Raw genomic sequence first — 22,593 nt, 5'->3', positions numbered from 1 at the left:
CTAATTTGTACATCTCTTTTTGCCAGTTAATTCATGTGTCCTAAAAACTTGTGAATAATAGATCTTAGGATGCCTTCTAGTAAAAGGCAGATTTCTGAACTCAGTTATTACTTGTGACTTCATAAAGGGGGATTTTTTTCTTGTTGTTTATTGAGGTGATCATAATTATTTCATCCCTCCCTTTTTCCTTAAGTGCAAATGTCAACTGGGTCAAGATGCAGTAGCTCAGCAGGAGCTGCTGAGACTGACAATGTGCTCCCTTGACTGGTGGCTAACGCCAACTGGAGTTGACATGGAATTATATGAGATGTGTTAATTCTTCTAAGGAAAATGGACTGGAGAGCAGATGATCCTGCCTGCAAGCTTTGTCTAGGCCTAGCTGTGCTTGCTTTCGAAGCTACGGAAGGCTCCTGTTCTCGATAATCTCCTCATGGACAGGTTGTCTCCTTTGCTCTCTGGCCTCGAGGACTTGCTCCTCTGGAAGGGGTTTCGCAGACTCGTTGCATTTCGCTGTCTGTCAAGTTTATCGCTGATTGAGTAGCTCTTACGTGTGTGCTGTGCATACAGCATGTTGGACTCCTCTGCAGAGTAGCTGTTGGCTCGCTCTATTTTTGGAAGTGGGATGCTGTTGTTCAGAGTTCTTGTTGCATTGCCATCTTGAGGAGATAAGGGGATTCCCTTCTTGTCTTTGGACTCAATATCTTCATGATCAGAACTTGGGTGGCTTAGTTCTGCTTCTCTCTCTGGGTGGCAGCATCCCAAGTCTTCCACCTTGCCCCCAAGGCTTCCAGGAAAACTGGCCCTCTCTGCAATGGTCTGGGGAGCGCTCACACACCTTGTGTCTATGCAGTCTGTAATACTTGTGTACTCTGCTGTTTTGACTGGGACGCCAAGGCTGCTGAAGTAGCTTCGAGATGGTGAGAACATAAAACTGTGAGATTTCACAATTGGTGTTTCCTCCAGAATGAATGGAGTTGTAGCCAGATAACGACTGCTTTTGGATCTCTCTAAAGTGTGGTACAAGGGAGGGTCTGAATCCCAGGGTATTTGGCAATCTGTGATTTGTGAATAGTCTGAAGAAAATGCTCTTGTTTCTATTCCAGATGTTTCCTCATAATCAAGACTCCTGCCAGAAATCTTTTCACTAGGTGTACTGCTAATATACGTGCTGTTAGCTAAAATGGAAGAGGCTATGTGAGCCTGTAGGGCTGTATCTACAGTACCAAGAATATTTATGGAGCTGTCAAGAGGCTCTGTGTCAGAATGCATCTCATCCATTGCAGAAACATAGATGTCGATACAAGACGAAGGCCTTCTGGAGTCTGGGGCAATTGACAAAGTGCTGGTAGGGGCTAAGGGAGCCTTTCCTTCTTTTGCTATCGAGTGGGAACTGCTAGCCCGGTGCAGGCTTGGAGACCTTTCCTTAAAAATGCTTTCAAACTTTTCCAACCCACACTTGTCCTTCATATTTGTTGCATAGAAAGAGTGGCTTCGCATGCGGGGTGTGATTGTAGGAGATGTTGGGGACATGGACTCCTCTCCTGTAGGATCTATGCTCTCTTGAAGCTTGTAAGTATTTCCTTCCTGACTATTGAAGCTACTCTGCCTCACAATGTAGGCTGCATCTGTACAGTCAGATGAGGTCCTGGATCGTATCTTGGTTGTCTCACCTCTCTCTATGCCGGTCAGTTTTTCTAAGGCTGTCACCATTCGTCCTATCATATCTTCCAGCTGAGCAAGCCTGATGTCGACAGTCTGCAGAGAAGCCTTCATGCAGTGCTCTCGCTCATTTACTTCTTCCAGTCGCATGGCCATGTTCTCTACCCTTAAGGAGGGGAAGATAAAATGGGTTAATTTTTACAAAGCAGTGATGTTCAACCAATAGGTCATTGAAACAAATTGAAATAAATAGGTCTCAACATTCAGAATCAGTGTGCACCTCATATACATCAAACATTGCTAGAAGAGTTTCAGCAACCAAAGGATACTGCTTGCTCAGGAAATTGTTCCAGTAAGTTAACCAGTCAGTGTCTGCTCCTTATTGATTATAACATAGAAGGGATTTTAGGTATGCACTATCCCAGGGACAGGGGCTATTACAGAAATGTTATTGTGATTTGTTACCTCTCTGCTGCCAAAACTTCTAATTAGGTGGTTACAAATGAATAAAACTTTCAGCACATGCACATGATATTACTCTCAGTTGTGCTACAGGCAGAATTATTGTGGTTAACTCCTGAATTAAAAAAAGTCATGGAAGTGTGTAATGTGCCACAGAACGTGGGAAATACCTCACATTTTTCTTCTGATGTTCCCCCCATATTTGTACCAGCTACCCTTGCATGGGCCTAAGGAAGTATTTTCCTTGTTCTCTGATTCATACTTACAGAATCACAGAATCACAGAATTTCTAGGTTGGAAGAGACCTTCAAGATCACCGAGTCCAACCTCTGACATTAACCAGTCCTCTACTAAACCATATCACTAAGCTCTACATCTAAACGTCTTTTAAAGAACTCCAGGGATGGTGACTCAACCACTTCCCTGGGCAGCCCATTCCAATGCCTCACAACCCTCTCAGTAAAGAATTTCTTCCTAATATACAACCTAAACCTCCCCTGGTGCAACTTTAGCCTGTTCCCCCTTGTCCTGTCACCAGGCACATGAGAGAATAGGCCAACCTCACCTTGCTACAGCCTCCTTTAATGTAACTGCAGAGTGCGATAAGGTTGCCCCTAAGCTTCCTCTTCTCCTGGCTGAACAATCCCAGCTCCCTCAGCTGCTCCTCGTAGGACTTGTTCTCCAAACCCCTCACCAGCTTTGTTGCGCTTCTCTGGACTCTCTCGAGCACCTTCATGTCCTTCTTGTAGTGAGAGGCCCAAAACTGAACACAGTACTCGAGGTGCAGCCTCACCAGAGCTGAGTACAGGGGGACGATCACCTCCCTAGCCCTGCTGGTCACACTGCTTCTTATACAAGCCAGGATGCCATTGGCCTTCTTGGCCACCTGAGCACACTGATGGCTCATATTCAGCCGACTATCCAACATCACTCCCAGGTCCTTCTCTGCCTGGCAGCTCTCCAACCACTCATCTCCCAGCCTGTAGCTCTGCTTGGGGTTATTGCGCCCCAGGTGCAGGACCCGGCACTTGGCCTTGTTGAACTTCATACAGTTGGCCTCAGCCCATCGGTCCAGCCTTTCCAGATCCTCCTGCAGAGCCTTCCTATCCTCGAGCAGATCGACACACGCGCATAGCTTGGTGTCATCTGCAAGCTTACTGAGGGTGCGCTCGATCCCCTCATCGAGATCATCGATAAAGATATTAAAGAGGACTGGCCCCAGTACTGAGCCCTGGGGAACACCACTAGTGACCAGCCTCCAACTGGATTTGACTCCATTCACCACAACCCTTTGGGCCCAGCTACCCAGCCAATTTTTAACCCAGCAAAGCGTATGCTAGTCCAAGCAACGAGCATCCAGTTTCTTGAGGAGAATGTTGTGGGGGATGGTTTCAAAGGCCTTACTGAAGTCAAGGTAGACCATATCCACAGCCTTTCCCTCATCCACCCAGCATGTCACTTTATCATGGAAAGAGATCAGGTTCATCAAGCAGGACCTGCTTTTTATAAACCCATGCTGACTGGGCCTGATCGCCTGCTTCCCCTGCAAGTGCTGCATGATGACTCTCAGGAGGATCTGCTCCATGAGCTTCCCTGGCACTGAGGTCAAACTGACAGGCCTGTAGTTTCCCGGGTCTGCCCTCTGGCCCTTCTTGTAGATGGGCGTCACATTTGCTAGCCGCCAGTCGACTGGGACTTCCCCCGATAGCCAGGACTGCTGATAAATGATGGAAAGTGTCTTGGCCAGCTCCTCTGCCAGTTCTCTCAGTACCTTCGGGTGGATCCCATCCGGCCCCATTGACTTGTGTATTTAGCTCAGATACATAGAAGAAGATTATCAACATTGTACAAAAATGTAGGTAATATGTATATAAAAAAACTGCAAGGAGTGAGCACTGATGGAATAAAATGTAGTGTACAACAGGGTACACATATCAAGACTGTTCTGTTCCTGTGTTTGTACCTTTTGTAGTCTGTGTTAGCAGTTTAGGGATTGAAATGGTGAGCTTATTAGCTCCCTATCATAATATATAATAAAGTACTAATAGCTAATAATTGAATGTGTGAGTTTAATTTAAATTTCAGTATAACTGTTTTATATACAGTATATACAGTATCGATTTAGCTCACTTTTAAAAAGTTTTCATCTGTAAAGTGAACTGTGAATTTAAAGTGAATTTATGCCGGTGGCTTATAATCATTTCTGTTTGCTGGCCTAAAAACTTCTAAAAGTTCTCTAAAAACTTCTAAAAACTTCTCTACTGCTTTTGTATGGAGTCTTCCAATTTCATGCAATAAGATTGCCTTTAGCACATACGAAATTCCTTATAATTATATTTCTCTGGTAGTAGTCCATGGAGTAGACCAGGGAATTTCATTATCTGCCAAAGAGATATTAAAAGCTGCATACTTATGTAGTTTGTTTACTTACATATGGCTTATTTTAGGGTTGCACTTCTGGGTTTCCCTGTCCCTATTGACACTGAAAAATGAACAGTGAAGTGACAAATACCAAATGACGGGTTTTCCACACTTTTCTCAAGTCTCTCATTCTCTGTCTATTACTGCAAATCATACTCCAAAGTTAATATGCACTCCGTCAACCGTAGCTGGGATTTCTGATGGGATAAATATCATACCCTACTATTTGTAGATAAATTTCCAACAGGACAAGTGATCTGAAACTGGAAACACCACAAACACTCCTGCTTGTCCAACAGGAAATCAGATTTTAGGCAATAAACGAATATTGGGCAGCATTAATATCTGGTATGTCACAGAAGCTTAGGAAGTGAAACGCTGAAGTCTGACTACAATGTCATATTGAGCAGCAACCATCCATCCGCACAAGAGAGGAGAAAGAAGAGAGTGGCACCACACTCTGCAGCAAGGCTTATATGCACAAGAAATATGGGCTTATTGTGTTGAAGACCATGAATTTTGAAAGTACAAGTAAAAAAACAAAAAACAAATCTATAGATTTGAAGTGTTCCATGAATCAGCAACTGTATTACTGTCATCAGACTTCAGTGGATGAAAGATTAAATAAGCTAAGACCCCTACAAAGAAATAAACATGTAGTTTCAAGCAATCTCCTTCTACTCAGCTTATTATTATTAACCACTAGTCTACTTCTTCTGTCAACCTCCTCTAACAAAACAGACTAATGTTATTACAAGCACAGGATATAATTTCATAGTAAGAGAGCAGTTGGTGTAAGAAGCAGTTGAATTTTCCCTCATGTTATTAGTTATTTAAACTGCTATTTTATCAAAGAAATTATACTTTTGAAAAATTTATCAGCTAGTAACTGAGTACCTGGTCACTCACTCAGATTCCATAATAACTTCTTGATGACGATGACAGATATAGGTTGACAGTTCCGGTACAGTTAGACATGCTGAAAATCCTGAGTAAACTCGTGGTCTATTTGAGCTAAAGGAAAACATTTTGCCTGGATATTAACAGAGCCTGACATAAGATGTAAGACCAGTGGTTTTGCTGGCCGAGACAAAGAGAGGCTTCTGGGTTACTTGGACTGGTGGTTGCCATGGAAGGAGCCCCAGATTTGATCACATTGATAGTGGTGGGAAATTTCTTTAGAAACATAAGAAGGTAAGGAATTTGCAGCCTGGGTTCAGAAATAAAAGGTAACCATAGATGTACTGTGAGGTACATAACTGAGAGGTACATACATGTGTTTACACTGTATGAATCCCAGAAAGGAAAGAAGGAAGGAAGGAAGGAAGGAAGGAAGGAAGGAAGGAAGGAAGGAAGGAAGGAAGGAAGGAAGGAAGGAAGGAAGGAAGGAAGGAAGGAAGGAAGGAAGGAAGGAAGGAAGGAAGGAAGGAAAGAAGGAAGGAAGGAAGGAAGGAAGGAAGGAAGGAAGGAAGGAAGGAAGGAAGGAAGGAAGGACAGGAGGCAAAGAAAGGAAGGAAGGAAGGAAAGAAGAAAGTAATCTTGAGTGTTAGTAGTCTCCTTCAATTTCAAAGCTATTAGCTGACTTTAGTCATCTTTTGTTTTATATATGACACTGCTGGACCTTTCCAAAAAATATTTATACTTTTAATTAGGGATATTCTCAATATTTTATGCTCAATTCTGTAATCATTCAGCACACACAATAGCACTCTGTGAGTATTCCCACTAGAAATGTGATAAAATCCCATCAACTGAACACTGAGGACATAGGGAGATATGCTCTGGAGAAATACAATCGTAATCTGGTCCTTAAAATATTTTAATAAATGAAAATTTATATTGTCCTATGTTAGATGATATTGCACTCAGTGAACACAGACAGAGCTGTATTTTCTTCAGGAATAGTTTCAAATTAAAAGACTATTTCAAAGCAAGAAATAAAAATAAGTTTTTCATAGAATCATATCATAAAACAGCCTGGGTTGGAAGGGACTTTAAAGATCACCTAGTTCCAACTGCCTTGACAACACCTCCCACTAGATCAGGTTGCTCAAAGCTCCGTACAACCTGGTCTTGAACTCCTCTAGGGAGGGGTACCCACTTCTCTGGACAACACATTCTAGTGCCTCATCACCTTCTGAGAGACGAATTTCCTCCTAATATCCAATCTAAATTTCCCCTCTTAGTTTAAAATGACTCCCCCTTGTTTCGTCATTTTCTGCCTGAGCAAAAAGTTGCTCTCCATCTTTTCTTATAAGCTCCTTCTAAGTACTGGGAAGCTGCAGAGCTTCTCAGAGCCTTCTCTTCACCAGGCTGAACAGCCCCAGCTCTCTCAGCCTTCACAGAAAGGATGCTCCAGCCCTCTGATCAACTTCACAGCCCTCTTCTGGACCTGCTCTAACAGTCCCATATCCTTCTTTTGCTGGGGGCCCCAGACCTGGAAGCAGCACTCCAGGTGGGGCCTCACAAGGGCAGAGCAGAGGGGAACAATCACCTCCCTCTTCCTGCTGGCCACCCCTCTGTTGATGCAGCCAAGGATGCAGTTGGCCTTCTGGGCTGCAGGCACACACTGCTGGCTTGTGTCGAGCTTTTCCACCAGAACCCCCAAATCCTTCCCTGCCGGGCTGCTCTCAATGAGTTTTTCTCCCAGTCAATGCTCATGTCTGGGATTGCCTTGACCCAGGTGCAGCACCTTGCACTTGGCCTTGTTGAGCTTCATTAGGTTCACATGGGCCCACTTTCCAGCCTGCAGGTCCCTTTGGATGGCTTCCCTTCCTCCTCTTGTATTGACTGCGCCACTCAGCTTGGTGTCATCTGCAAACTTGCTGAGTGTGGGCTCAATACCACTGTCTATGTTGTTGATAAATATATTAAAAAGCACCAGTCCCAAGACAGACCCCTGAGGGACACCACTCATCACTGGCCCACCTGAACCTAGAACCATTGACCACTATTCTCTGGGGGTGATCTTCAAGCCCACTCCTTATCCACTGCATGGTCCACTCATCCAGTCCATATCTCTCCAATTTAGTGATTAGGATGTCACGTGGGACCGTGTCAAAGGCCTTGCAGAAGTCCAAGTAGATGACATCGTTTGGTCTTCCCTTGTGAAGTGATGCAGTCACTCCATCATTCTATGCCACCGGATTGGTCAGGCAAAATTTGCCCTTGGTGAAGCCACGCTGTCTGTTTCATATCACCTCCTTGTCTCACATATGCCTTGCCTTGTATATGTTCTCTTCTTCTTCTTCTTCTTCTTCTTCTTCTTCTTCTTCTTCTTCTTCTTCTTCTTCTTCTTCTTCTTCTTCTTCTTCTTCTTCTTCTTCTTCTTCTTCTTCTTCTTCTTCTTCTTCTTCTTCTTCTTAATTATTATTTTGCGATGTGTACTGGAGATAGTATAAACCTTTTGGCAAATCTCACAATATTCATGTATGATGCCTCTATTGCACCTGTGTTTTTCCTTACAGCAAGATTTATCTCATGTATGAGAGGGTGCCAAGCCATCTTAGCAGATGGGCATGAGAACAGAAAAAGAGATGGCTAAATCTAAAATGTGCATTGAGTGTATTTTGCTGAAGCTTAAAAAATTCTAATAGAAAAACATATACCAGCTGAAGAGAATATTCAGTAACTGGGGAAAAATACAAGCTCAGAGCTGGGAATCTGACAAAGGTACTACATTGTCAGTGACCAACTTTAAATTATGGTTTGGAAGATGAAGGATTTTGCTGGCATTCACTTTGGTTATAGTCATTTTTAACCTCTACACAGCTGTTCATCTATAATTTAATTGAAGCAATGATTTAATGGGAGTGAGGTACTCTTTTCAGAAGTAGACCTCTTAACTGAATTAAACCATTAAATGAATTTGAGAATTAGGTTCACAAGTCCCTTTGTAGAGCTGTGTCCATTTTTTAGGCATCCTTTGTGTCTGCAAAATCGTTTTCATCCATGCAAAGATTGTAGACGCTGAAAGTCTTTTAAAGAGGGGATCCACATTGCTTGTTATAGGTGACCCTTGAATGCTTTTACTTTTCTGGAAGCAGTTCCCAAGCTTGTAACAGGCTATTGGTACTGTGCCTGATATTTTTTGGTAAGGTATCTCTGGTGTAAGTAGACAGCCAATTTTTCCAAGTATTGTGTTTTTTGCAGGTTAAGGATATTGTGTTGTCCTGGCTGCATTCCTGTCTGGATCCTAAAACCACCAAACTCTTTCTGATTAAAGACAGATGCAGTGAGATTAACAGACCTTTCCTAGCCCCACTTTGCACATATGGCCTGATCGGGTAAGGTCACTATTGACCCTTTTCTGTGCACTTCATTTTGCTCTCTCTGGAACCAGGATAACAGCTATGTCTTCATTCTCAGACACTGTTAATGCAATTGCACTGAAGACTGTGTAAAGTGTTACGGTACTATAGCTATGAACTCCAGAGATGACATAATAATGTCTACTCCAACCAGTTTATCTGATTTTTAAATACTATTAGGATGTGACCCTTCTCCCTTTGGAATCAACAAGAGGTTTTTGTTGGGTCAAGACTTGGCCATATGGCCAAGAGTTTTGAAAGTAGAGTCCAACTCTACTTTCCTCCCTGGTCTCCAGAAGATTCACTAAGATTTGCCTTTGTGATAAATGCACTTAAAAAACCACCTTACAGTTTTGTACTGCTTTGTATTTCTCACCACAATCACTTCCTCTGATCTGTATCATTAACTCAGACCTACTTCCATGTACCTGTGCTAGACCCTAGCAAACAGAATAGGACAAACTTCAAGAGTTGTTTCATGTTTTTGTTTTCTGAATGTAAAAACAAGCAGTCAAAGGAGGCATTCTGTGTGGTGACACCAACTGTGGATACCTCTGGGATATTTTTTGCAGTGAGAATGGTAAGACTGAACCCACTGAAGCCACACAAGATGTCAGGGTGAACTATTCCAATGTGAGAGTATATAAACTGCTTCTTGTTTTAGGGGAGTCAGGCAAGGCATTGTGATCCTGACCCAGCACGGCCACTGAGACCATGGCTGAAATTGCTGGTTCACATGCAGTTCAACTTATCAAGAAACAGCATCTCTTGTTCTTTTGCTTTCCTGAACTCCCTCATGCCTCTGGGACCAATCTAGGCTGAACTTCAAGGCAAGACTTCGTTCCCATCTTCTATTGCCCTTCTAGTGCTAGATTTCTATTCCTTCATCCAGGCTTACTGGGCTTCGCACCCTGATTTTGCAGCTGCTTTTCCTTCAAGTAGTCCTTGGGGCATTTTGGTAGATCCAGCTGCAAGCAGAAGATACTCAATGGGATGTTTAAGAGGTGAAAACATTCTTGTGAGCTAAGTGCATCACAGATGCCTGGAGGAGAGGAAAGGCTCTGAGAAGTCTAGGTGGATATACATCACACCAGGCCTTGTCCCAGTTCTTTTCTCCTCCACCTAAACAGCATCCTCAGCTTCCTGCAAAAAGGTCTTCAGTGCAAAGGGAAACTCCACACACATTATCAGGATATTCTGGGTTGATTTTACACCATGTAAAGTTGAGTTAATTGGCCAGATGGCTAGGGTGATGATATCATGGCTATAATGTAGATACTGTGCTTGATTTAATACTACAGGTTAATGACTGGGCATTGGAAGAGAAACTGTGTTAGTGCATCTTCTCTGTTTTCTTTGCTTTACATCTTGCTAATTGTACAAAGACTATTATATAGAGAGCCTATGAAGTACAAAGCTGGGTTTTAAATATTTAAATATTCTACAAGTTGGGAAAAAGAAGTTTGGTGTTTTAGATCCAGAGCACTTCAAGGGATACATATCTGACCATAATTGCAGACAAAATGACAGACCTGGGAATGTAGTTCTTAAACTGAGCATAATTTAGGATACTTATACAGCCTGGATCTGAGCATATTTAATCTAATGCTTTCAAACTTGTCTTGTCTGGGTGGAGTATTGTAGTGGGTTTAGTGGAGAGCTGTTATGAGATGGGACTTCACTGCTGGAAGTCATACTAGTGGAATGTCCAACTTTCCTGTGTTTAGGTTTGGAAGTAGACTCTGTACCCTGTCCTCACAAAGCCTATCTGATCCTCACAAACGGCCTTCCAAACAGAGCTGGGACTTGCTGGTTTAACACTATTGACTAAGGAAAATGAATTTTTAAATAATTATTTCTCTGTGAGACTCAGGTCATCCTTCATTTAGGATTCATAATCACAAACCCTCCTCTGGAATTTAGTGCTTTAAGTCATTAATTTAAAATATAGAAAAGGACTTCTTTCCTATAAAACAGGACCAAAACACAGAGCAAAAATAGACTATTACAAATTCATTGTCCAGTACATAGAACACTTGCCTAATGTAGGGGAGGTCTCATCAGGGTCATTTATTTATACACACTTCTTTCCTTGGCCACCAAAAATAAAGCTATGAGCAAACAGAGATTTGAACCTACAACTACTATTTCCAGGTTAGTTTTCTGATCTCTGCAGTATCAGAACACAGGAAACCTTGGACCACCGTTCAATCTATCCTTCCATCTTTCTTTGAAATGTAAGTAATTCTTCAGTCTACAGTCTTCAACCACTTTCAGCTTAGGACCTTCTTGGGAGTAAAATGATTTCTATGTATTTAGAAATCCTGACAGGATTTCTCTTCCATAAGCTTATCTAGTCTCTGTTTTAACTAGTGTCGACTTTTACCTGACATCATCAGGTCTTTTAGACCTCATAATCTTTCAAGAATTCACTATATTTTAGTATTTAGTGCATGAAAAGGACATCTGCTTTTATTTATTTTGAACAGTCTCCTTTTAGATTTATCTGTTGCTCTCCTAGTTCTTGATTTGGGAGAGGCAGCAAATATTGATTTCTACTCACCCTCTTCTTGCATGCAGAATTATATAGGCCTCTGTGGTTTCATTTCTGATTTTTCCCTTCCAGACAGAATAGAGTTTTATTTGAGGATTACCAGGCCATCCCTTGTGAAGAAACTATTCCATGCTTTACCACACTTCCCCTCTAACACCCTTTTCTAAAATGTGTCTTGTGAGTACTATTTTCAGGAAAACAGATGATTAAAGGATATTATATTTGCTAATCCTGTTCTGGGATAGATTTAGTTCAAAAACAATTTAAAAGCACTTTTTCTTGCCTACATGAAATATATTTGAGGCATAGCTGTATTAGGAGCTGTGCTGGAAGTTTACATATAAATAGAAGAGTGTTATGCCCATGTACTCAATTACAGCAATGACTCTCCTGATTTCTTTTACGTGTTAAATCATAGTATTCAGCGTACAGAATATTCAGTGGTTCTTAAGTTTCATGAGTATTTGACAGGATATCACCTTAGTATTTTTATTGACAACAGTGCTGTGCATTGAACAACAAGCTCTGTACTCAAAATTTAGCTCTGTTGATCAGCTGCGATATGATGAAAGCATGTATTTGAGATTAACAGATTCATTAAGTTTAGGACTGTTAAATTAGAAGACTAGAAACGTGCACTAAACCCACATATTATCTTAGTCCTCTGTGCTTGTTACCATTCTGAGTGATATATCCAGTTCCTTTGAAATTAATAGCAAGATTTCATCTCAATGAAACTAGTCTACCTACCAAGACCACCCCAAAGTAAAGCTCTTTCTTTATCTAAATGCTAAAGCTCTAGTTCTTATTGAGGAATTCTCATTTACTCTCCCACTGTGTTCTGACCACTTGTGCCTCAAAGTTCTGCTTCAAAAACTGCAGCACAAAGAGGAATTGTGTTTTCCTCACTATTTCATTTGCATACAATTGGAACTGGTTAGATGATACAAAGTTTTCAAAATTTTGAAGAACATTTGCTTTAGTGAAGAAGAAAAAAAAAAGAGAAAAGAAATTGATCACCTTGTATCACTCTACTTTTTTATTAAGATTTACTTAAAATTCCTTCAAATGTTTCCCTTTTCAAGAAAAAGAAAGGAAGGGTGAGAAAGACAATAAAGATATATTTCCAGATCAACATATGAGAGAGCAAAGTGCACCTTTCTGAAGTGACACGGATTCTTTCATCATTGGAGGAATTAAATCTGTCATCCTTCTCTCTAAAATATTCTTCTATACACTGCTCTTCAAAATCATGGACTTTTTTCAATTCATCTTCAGTTATGAAAAGTTCTGTAGAAACAATGGAAAAAATATCAGTTTGGCAAAGCATTAACATGTGAAATTAAGTACACTTTTCTTATTGCAAAAATCACAGACTGAACTTTCAAAATCAGGCTTCAATTTTATCTGGCATTTTCATATGAAAGCAAAGAGATGCAGCTAATTTCCAAATTAGTGGCTTCAATTATAAGTGATCCTGGAGATAGCAACACTTAAGCGGGCAAATACTGTACAAACATGAATGTGTTTTGATTACATGAGACCTAAACACAGCTGTTGGTCAGGACCTGGAGAGACAGTGGGAGCCAAACGTCACCTGTAACCTAATATAAATTTAATCATATTTGTAGACTGGTAAGAAAGGAGTATGAGAGTAGAAAGGGTCTGTTTGACATGGCAAGAGATGAAATCTGTAGGCAGCAGCAAAGGCTATGTCAGACATGGTGTGATGTGAGTGGGAGGAGAGCGGTATAGTTGCACTTGCATCTCTCATGCCATCACAGGACTTCAGCTCCTTTCTTGCGGAGAAGTGGGCTGTGGCATGGGTTTGAGTTGGGAAGAGATGCACATCCGCTAGCTCCCTACTTCTGTCATATACACTGGGGAAGGTGGAGTTTTTCTACTTTGAAGAACTAGATAAGGAAGAGCAGTGAAAGTGTTATCAAAATAATCTGTCAGGCTTTCTATCATGCTTATGGGAGTTCTTATTAAAGTGTCTGGAGAAACCACTCCTCCACTTTGAATCAATGTCAAGGAGACAACATGTGTCTACAGAATAATTACTCCTCACCATCTCTTATCTTATGTAGGCATAAAATGTGTTGAGGGGACATATGTGCTATTTGCTCAAAAAATAGGAACACTATCTCTGTATTAACTGCAATAAAAGTAAAGATCTGGAAGTGCAAAGAACTGTAAGAATTCCAGTAAAAACAGTCTTCTAGCAACAGCAAAACAAAAGTCTTTGTTTTGAAGAAAGAAACAACTCAAAATATCCAGGAACAACACTGCCTCATTAATGCTCTGAGGAGAACTGTGTGTTAAGGAATGGAAGTAAAGCTAAGTGATTCAGGTGGCAACTTGTGGCTAATAGTTCTCTGTTGAAAAGGTTACCAAAGTACTGGGCTTAGCCTTCATTCATTTCAAATACCAGATACTACAAAGAGAATTGGAAAGTCCCACTCTGTAAATTGTTTAAGGCTTACTTAGTCCGTAGTCTCTCTCATCTGGGTCACTTTCGTGTTTCCGCCATCTACAGCAGAGATGTTGGAATATCATAGTCATATGGCTGAAAATGATCAGAGGTGGTGGGAGAACTGGCCTTTCATGAAATGTCATGATTAGCTGATACCTTTGAAACTTCCATACTTGGTTGGATATGGATTTGACTTCAAAAAATGTATTGCTAGGAGGCAAGAAGAGGAAATAACATCAGATTAAAATGTTTTTGAGTACTTTGCCAGAAATGGTATTACAGCACTTTAATTACACACATTTCACTAATAGTGCCAAACTTTTCCTTGTCATACAAAAAAAGGAAGTACAAAAGAAAGCAGATAATAAGGTTGTTCTTCAGTGATGCACAGTGGCAATCAGTCATTTAAAATGTTATTACTCTCTATTCTTGCTCTGTGCAACCAGTTAGTTTTTCGACAACCTAGTAAGACAGGCAAGTATTTTTGTTCTTATCTTCTGTATTAGGAGTGAATGATGCCATAACTGAATTTCAAATTTTTGGATTTTCTACTTTCAGTCACATTGGATGTCTGTTCTTGGAAATGAGATAATGTAAAAAATTTGACATTTCCCTCACTCTCTGGAGACAAGGTACTACTTTATGTCTTCTCACCCCTACATCCTCTGAAAATAGCTTTCAGCCAAAGTCTTCAGCTTAGCTGCTTTCTTAGACCATGAATAATGCCCACCATCCCCAACTCCATTCTTTGCAATGTGTCACTCACTTGAAAACAGCAATCAGAAGGTTCACCAAAAGGATGTTTGCAACCAAGAGGTAACAGGCCATGATGGCAGGAACGATCCATGCTCCTGTTTTGCAGGGAGGCAGTTGGATTATTTTACCATCTTCTCTTGTTTCATTCTGACCACAAGGAGCTGGGAACAAAAATACAAAAATACAAACCAGGAATTAATCTTATTTTTTCTTCTTTTTCTGCTTTTTTACAGAAATATTTAAATGTTTATGAAGGCCTGCCTGCCAAAGCAATATCTTCTAAGTAACAGTGCCATTGATGCTCCTCTCAATAAATCTGCAATTGCTATGGGTGGTGGTGATCACATGCATGTCAAATTTATCACATATTTTAAAAGCTACACTTCTTGATGCTATATGTTATTTTCCATGAAAGTCAAGATATTCCCCTTAGAAATTTCAGGAAATCTGTCTCATGTAAACTGCCCATTCTTTTTAACTGAAATATCTTAGTACTCTGGTATTAATTAGTGGTTATGCAAATGAAATAATCAAAATGGTTAATCCCACAAAAAGCTAACATACTATTTTTTAATGGTGAAAGGTTTTAATTTTATTTTTCATAGAAAAAAAAAGAAGTACATTAAAATAAAGGGTATATATTTATTCCTGTGCACTGTACTTCCCAGAGCCCAGAGGATTATGAATTCTTCTGGGAAGAATTCATAATGGCCTTCTGCTATTGACTTTTGACTGCATTCCTAGAAAAACAGTGGGGGAGATTATCAAGTCTTTATTGTACCAGGTAAAGGGATATGTAGGCAACAGAGTTGCCACCTGTTTCTTTCACAAATGTTTTGGAACAAAAATGACTAAAATTTCCTCATCATGAGAGTTGTAAAACTGAAGCAGGGGGAGAAAAAATGTGAAATAGTTGTTATTACTATTCAGAAGATTTAGTTTGAAATTACTTCTGTCATACTATTATGACAGAAGGATACATCCTGCATCAGGTTCAACATGAACTCTCCCAAAGTATTCAACTCACAGAAAACAAAACAAAACAAAACAAAAACCAACCAACCAACCAACCAAACAAACAAAAAAAGAGACAACTACAAGCAATATTACATTTGCAAGCAGTTCTGCTGTGTCTGGACCCACATTATCTCTAGTTCTTTGTACTTACAGAAAAAACACTTTATTCCTGGAACAGGTTAAATATGAGCAATTCTCTGTTTCTTGGAAAATATCATATTACAGGCCCTTTCAGTTAGTTGCTCCAACCAGTGGCTTCATTTAGACATTCAAAATACCATCTGTGAGCTGATGGATTTCTTGAGCTAGGTGCATTCAGCCTCCATCCAGCAGAAACTGGGACATTCAACACCTCTTGGTATCAGCATTCAAAGTGAGACTTTTTTGTTTATGTGGAAACAGTAATGTGTTGATTCAGAGCTACAAAGCTACAACAGAGTACCAAACCCCATCATGATCTCACCAGTAACACAGAAATCATTCTAGCAGTTGATGAAACCTGTTGTCCTTCTGTGTGTTAAAGCACAGAAACAGTAATGTCTTTTATAGTGAAGAGAGAAATTTCTGAAAAGCATATCTTAAACTTTAAATCAATGATATCCAAAACTCAGCTTTAAGTCTGTCTATAATCTATTATTCAATTTTTCTATTAAAAATATTTTCATCCAAAATATTTTCCATCTTTCACAACTACCAAGACAAAAATATTTTCTCTAAAGTGATTTTCCTACAATAGAATATTTGGAAAACCATTAATGTGTCCCTGTCAGTTTATGCCACATAAACTTCCTTGAAAACAAGCCACATAAACTTCCTTGAAAACAAGCCACATAAACTTTCCTTGAAAACAAGCCTCCATAATCTATACATACATAGGTGTTTGGCTTGCCTTGAGGCTTTGTAAACGTCTTCTCTTCTGACAGTTCTGTTGGAGAAACAGAACTTAGCATTCCTTTAAATAACAAAGGAATACTAATCTTACACCTTACTTTACGGAGGTCTAAGCCAACATTCAATCTTCAAATCTTCAGCTGCGTGAGAAAGTGTGATGTGTGTCCAAAGTTCTGAAGCCTTTGTTCTAATGTGTATGACTGAAATTAACATCTTTTTCCACTTTAAACCATAACATCAGTTTTAAGGGATTTTGCTCCCACTATTAAGCAAACTATTTGTTAAAAACAATTACTCCCAGAAAAAAAAAGGAAACTGAATTTTCACCCTTTGCTACAGGGAGGAATCTGGCAGGTGTCTAAGAGTGCAGATGATACTCTTTTTAGATAACAAAGACACTTGCTTACTTTTAAGAATTTAGAATTCTTATTGATGATTTTATATTTTGAAAAATGTAGGGATTTTTGTAGTATGTGCAATAACATATTGTAACGACAAACTTTTTCAAAGAACAATTTTAAAGTGTAGGAAAACATACTCTTATCTTTCTACATGACAGCCTTGCTTTAGCAAAAATTATGTAGGATTCATAATTCGAGTGAAATGTTTTGTTAAAATAAATTCTGTTAGTGTAACTACATGCATATTCCAGGTAACTGAAAAACTCAGGTAGTCAAATGACCTGTAGGTCATTTGATGTAGGTAGGACATCAAGCCCCGAACTTTGGTTTTGAAAAATGGTAATTGGTTGAAGTTTTAATTTCAATTACATGTATTAACTTCCCTCAGCTTTCAGATATTGAACCTTGACAGCTGTGGTGGTATGTACTTGTTGCATCTTTTGTTTCTCTTTTCATAGTCTGCCTCTATGCTTATGTTTCCTTCCTGGCTCCCTTTTACCATTTCCTTTACAGGCCTTTCCTGCTACATATCTAATGTTTCCTCTTTCCTGGCCAGCAAACTGGTGCAAAGCAAACAGCAATAGGCCACATCTCTGTGCTTCAACCGTACCAGTTTACCAGGCTAGTAAGTATTGAAAAAAGGCTAAGCGAGCTGCTTAGGACTGTCCACTTCTTAACTAACAGAGAAAATACTGAACTCTGGGAACTCTGAATCTCACATCACTGCTCTCTTCATCAGCAGAAACATTCAGGGAACTGACAAGTATCTCATTACTAGAAGAAAGTTTCTCTAGAGTATTGTGACCTTACACATTGCTTTTTGCTCTCAGACACATTAAAATGACTCCAAAACATCTTTCCTATCATATTTTAATCATAATTTATAGTAAATCTCTCTAATTTTCTTGTTTTCTTTCTCCCTCCTCCTCCCTTCCTTAAAAATATCCAACCGAATGGAACCTAAAATATAACCTCATGGGAGTGATAGGAAGGGGAAGACTGCCACAGCTCAAGGCCAGGGAGATTCTTGAAGTGATGTGTAGGTAGTACAAAAATATTATCCTCTGCCTTTGTCTAACAATACAAAAAATATTGCCTGTGCTGCAGAGTTGTAACACAGATGAAGGAGGAGAAAGGAAGGGAAGGGAAGGGAAGGGAAGGGAAGGGAAGGGAAGGGAAGGGAAGGGAAGGGAAGGGAAGGGAAGGGAAGGGAAGGGAAGGGAAGGGAAGGGAAGGGAAGGGAAGGGAAGGGAAGGGAAGGGAAGGGAAGGGAAGGGAAGGGAAGGGAAGGGAAAAAGCATGATTTATTATATTTTGTGAAAAAATGCTCTATTACTTCAAATTCCAAACTAATCCACGCAAATAACAACCCTTACAGGAAGATACCACAGAGACATACAAAGGATGAAATGTTTAAGATTGTATAGAATTTTGTATAGAACTTTAATTTTAATAAGAAACCTTTGAGAACTTAAATAAATTCTAAAAGATTAAGAAAAGTAAATAATTTAAATAAAAGTAATTTGTATTAATTATGTTTTCCTCAAGTTCATTGGATAGTTGCATAATAATTTGTCTTTCGTATTCTACTGAAACAACTGCATTCTGATTACTTGGCATTGCTCCAATACAAGCAAGAAAAGGAGGCTCCATCTTTTTCTCTTTACATATATAGGATTTTCCATTAATGCTTTAGGCAAAGAGAACAAACAGAACTCAGATTGATCCTCAGATTTCAGATGGCACTTGAAATACTGTCAGCTGGAAAGAAAATCCAGATGCAAATCTGACATGAGACAACAAATCTGAAAACAGACCAAAAAAAAAAAAAAAAAAGAGAGAAACCAAACCCAAACCCATGTTGACTAACAACAGTCTCAGATGCTCTACTTTCTGAATATAGGAAAATATGAAGTCTGTTTTTCTTTTTTTTTTTTTTTTTTTTTTTTTTTCCCCCCTACATGTCAGTTATTTACATCATTTACCTATCTTCTCTACCAAACATTTTTTTTTTTTTCTTTTCCCCTGGAATAATCATTTCCTCTTCAGTATTTCTATATACTTCCGTATCCTTAATATCCTGGAGGGACAGATAGCTTGGCAAGGTGAAAAGAAGTTCTTTGCATGTAACATCTGTGTTCTGAAGTTTTTGGCTAGTATTGCCAGCAATAGTGCTGAAGTAAGTGAGGCAAACCAAGGGAGAGATTTTACAGCATTTGTGGGTTTTCTCCTAGACAGGCCTTCACTGCTAAGCAGCTAAGCAGCTGGCTGCTGCCCCATGTATCCCATCAGGCAGCAGAAGGTTGGGCTAGACTAAGAAAAGCAGCCTAAAAATGAGATAATTCCACACGCCATAACCAGTACCTTGGCCTGGACCGCCTCTTGTCCTTGACTAGTGCAGCTGTGATGAATTGTCAGTCTGAGAGGAGCTACTTTGAGACTGGTTTTGCTCTTTGGCTTAATTTGCCTAAAAAGTTAAACACAATTCTAAAAGGTTTACTTTTGTTTTGTTTTGTTTTGTTTTGTTTTGTTTTGTTTGCTTGTGTTTTACCTTTTACATCTGGTTGGTTTTCATGAATTTGCAGGAATGTAGTACTTGTGTACATCACTGATAATTAACCATACCGCTGAAAAGTGTACTTGTACTCCCGGAAGTGAGGATATATTTCTGTCCCCACTTTTCAGTTGAAGGTGTGATCACATTGTCAACAGGACACTAATGCACACTCCAGTTAACATATGTATTTTAAACGTGAAATGAATACAGACAGTATGGGTAAAAAGTGTAAGTGTACAAGACACACATTATTTTAGAGAGACATATTTTACTGATGTTATAACAGTGCAATGTGTTGAGATAAAAGTCAAACTACATCCACTGGATGGTTAGGCTGCCAGCTGATGAAATATATCCAGACATTACATCTGGTCAGCCTTAGTGGCATGCTTTACAGTCAACAGAAAGTGAAAGAAAAGAAAAGTAAGTCAGGAATTTTAGAGTAACATACATTCTTTGTACATTTCTCAGAAATACAAGGATAAGTTCCAGGAGCATGACTCCAATATACATGCATCTAAAATATTAGCATTTTTACTGAATTCCAAACTTGCAAATAATGTTGTAATATTAAACATCAAAATATAAAGAAAAAAAACCACAAACTTTAGGCTTGCTATTATAACAACAATAATGATAATAACCTGCTCAGAGCTATAAAGTTCAATTGTAGTTTAGATGTAGCATACCAATTTTTATCTTCTTCGAGAAAGTACAAACATTGTGTAGTACTCTAACATGAATACAGTGGCTGATTTAGCTTAGAACAACTTGGAAAATAGATAACAATAAATTTCTGAATGGTGAAAAAATGTATCCTAGTAAAACCTTTTGGGTGCCAATCCAGTCATTTTGATTGAGTAACATCACCAACCATTTGCTCCCAGTCTATTCCAAGGGTAACATTTCTTGAGACAACCAAGCCTCAGACAGACATGACATATTGCATATAATTTGTGCTGCAAGAGTGGCAGATTCTAAGTCCCTGCATCATCTGTCTCTCAGGAAGGAGGAACTAGGTGCTGCTTTTCATTTTGGCATCACCACTTTCTCTGCAACTCCTAGTTTCCTTGACACAGACAGAAGAGCAATACATCTACACCTACAGCTGGGGATGAAACCATTAGAAATTTTACTTTCCCTAAGCCTCAGAAGTAAATACTCTGCATTTTTTTTTTTCCCAAGGTTTAAATGTTGGGCATCTGAATAATGTACAAAACCACCTCTAAATTCTTATGCAAGAGTATGGAGCCTGCCACCCTCTTTTTATACTTAAGAAACATGCTTCATTCAAAGGCAGTATATTTTGTTGGGTTTCAGGGTTCTAAACTATAATCAGCACTTCAATAAAAAATACCAAGAACTATTTATTCAGCCAATTGCCACATTTGTTTCACTATGGTAGTTACTAAGAACAACATCAATAAATGGCCACTTGTAGAGGGACAGAATTCTGCTTGCACATGGAAGTCATAGTTTTAAACCTTTATCCATCTATTACACCTTTGGAGCAAGCTGACGTTTTGAATCCACAAGTATTATGTCTTTGGATTGAAATGAATTTTTAAAAAGAAAAGAAAAGGAAAAAGGATAAAAATGAGGGAAACTGGGTGAAAAGCTAAACTCAGGGAGGAGCTTTGTGATTTTAAGTATTTATGATAGAATCATAGACTGGTTTGGATTGGAAGGGACCTTAAATGTAATCTAATTCCAACCCCCCTGCCATTGGTAGAGAGGGACACCTTCCTCCAGACCAGGTTGCTCAAAGCCCCATCTAACCTGGCCTTGAACACCTCCACTGATGGGCATCTACAGCTTCTCTGGACAACCTGTTCCAGTGCTTCACCACCCTCTGAGTAAAGAATTTTTGTTGTTACATTTTGTGTTATAAACCTACCCTATTTTAGTTTAAAGCCATTACTACTTGTCCTATCATTATACTTCCTGACAAAGAGTCCCTCTCCAGCTTTTCTGTTGGCCCCCTTTAAGTACTAGAAGGCTACAATGAGGTCTCCCCAGAGCTTCTGTTCTCCAGGCTGACCAATACAAACTCCTTCAGCTTGTGCTCACGAGTCCTCATTTTCTGGCATGTCTTGCTGCCTCTGAGAACGATGTGTAAAAATAATCATAAAAAAGAGGTTTCATCTGCATCCATTGTAACAATTCTGGGCAACCCAGGAAAAGAAATAAACATGAAACTGCTGTAACATCTGACATGGGATATGTCCCTCTGAAACTCTGTAAATTCTCTATCCATCTGAAACTGTGTAAGTTGTGGTAATTCACGTTAGTACATTTATTACCTTAACCCTTTCAGAAAAAAACAACACATTTTTTCCAATCGAGCTTTGTCAATGCTAAAGAAGTAGAAGATAAATTATGAAAACACTTTTCCTAAGGTGGTGCTTAGGATAGAAAAGAATACGTTAAACAGAGTTTTAATGGATGCCATTTGCCATTGGAAAAGATACTCACTTCTAAATGCTGCCAAGACACTGCACATTTAGGTAGGAATGATAAACATCACTTGCATGTCAGTATTTTTTAAAGATACATTGTTTGTGGTTCTTAGTTTGTTCTATTTGTCATCTATTGCATCACTCCTCATGACCGCCCCTCTCTTTTGGCGTAATGTACTAGGTGGAACCAGAAGGTCTAATTTAAGTAGAAAACTGCCATTTTCCTGATCACCAGCCAAATGAATCCTGAAGAGACAGTATATGAAATACTGGCCTTTGTTCCGTTTGCATTGACATGAGCACACTCTTGCCTTCCAGTAAATAAATAAAGCAAAATTCTTATAACGTATGTACTCTCCCCAAAGAATTGCATCACATTGTTTAGCATAAAGGTGGTGACAGTGAGTAGGTAACAGAGAAAAGAAAACACAATGGATTAGATCCTCATGAAGTCCAGGAATTAGAGGTCTAACCAAGTACTATTATATTTGATGCTTAGTATGAAATTAGGTAGAAGCATTTAGGTCTAAAATCAAACAAATGGATGAAAAAAAAAAAGTGACATTTTGTGTCTCAGATAAACCAAAGAACTCATCATGGATACCTGGAAGGGTATCCCTATCACCCAAC

General features: G+C 39.4%; 1 protein-coding gene across 1 annotated transcript in view; it reads right to left on the bottom strand.

Moving 5' to 3' along the window:
- Window positions 1–375: 375 nt before the first annotated feature.
- Window positions 376–22,593, bottom strand: part of TRPM3 (transient receptor potential cation channel subfamily M member 3) — a gene marked incomplete at both ends in the record, with an annotated part of 350,930 nt that continues 328,712 nt past the window's right edge. The window contains 4 exons of the mRNA XM_084305567.1: window positions 376–1,825; window positions 12,564–12,696; window positions 13,893–14,092; window positions 14,649–14,799. Coding sequence (XP_084161693.1) covers window positions 376–1,825; window positions 12,564–12,696; window positions 13,893–14,092; window positions 14,649–14,799 — 1,934 coding nt within the window. The remainder of the gene's footprint in view (window positions 1,826–12,563; window positions 12,697–13,892; window positions 14,093–14,648; window positions 14,800–22,593) is intronic.

Source organism: Netta rufina (genome assembly GCF_964035555.1).
Source record: "Netta rufina genome assembly, chromosome: Z".
Taxonomy (NCBI): Eukaryota; Metazoa; Chordata; class Aves; order Anseriformes; family Anatidae; genus Netta; species Netta rufina.
This window is presented reverse-complemented; position numbering and strand designations above follow the sequence as displayed.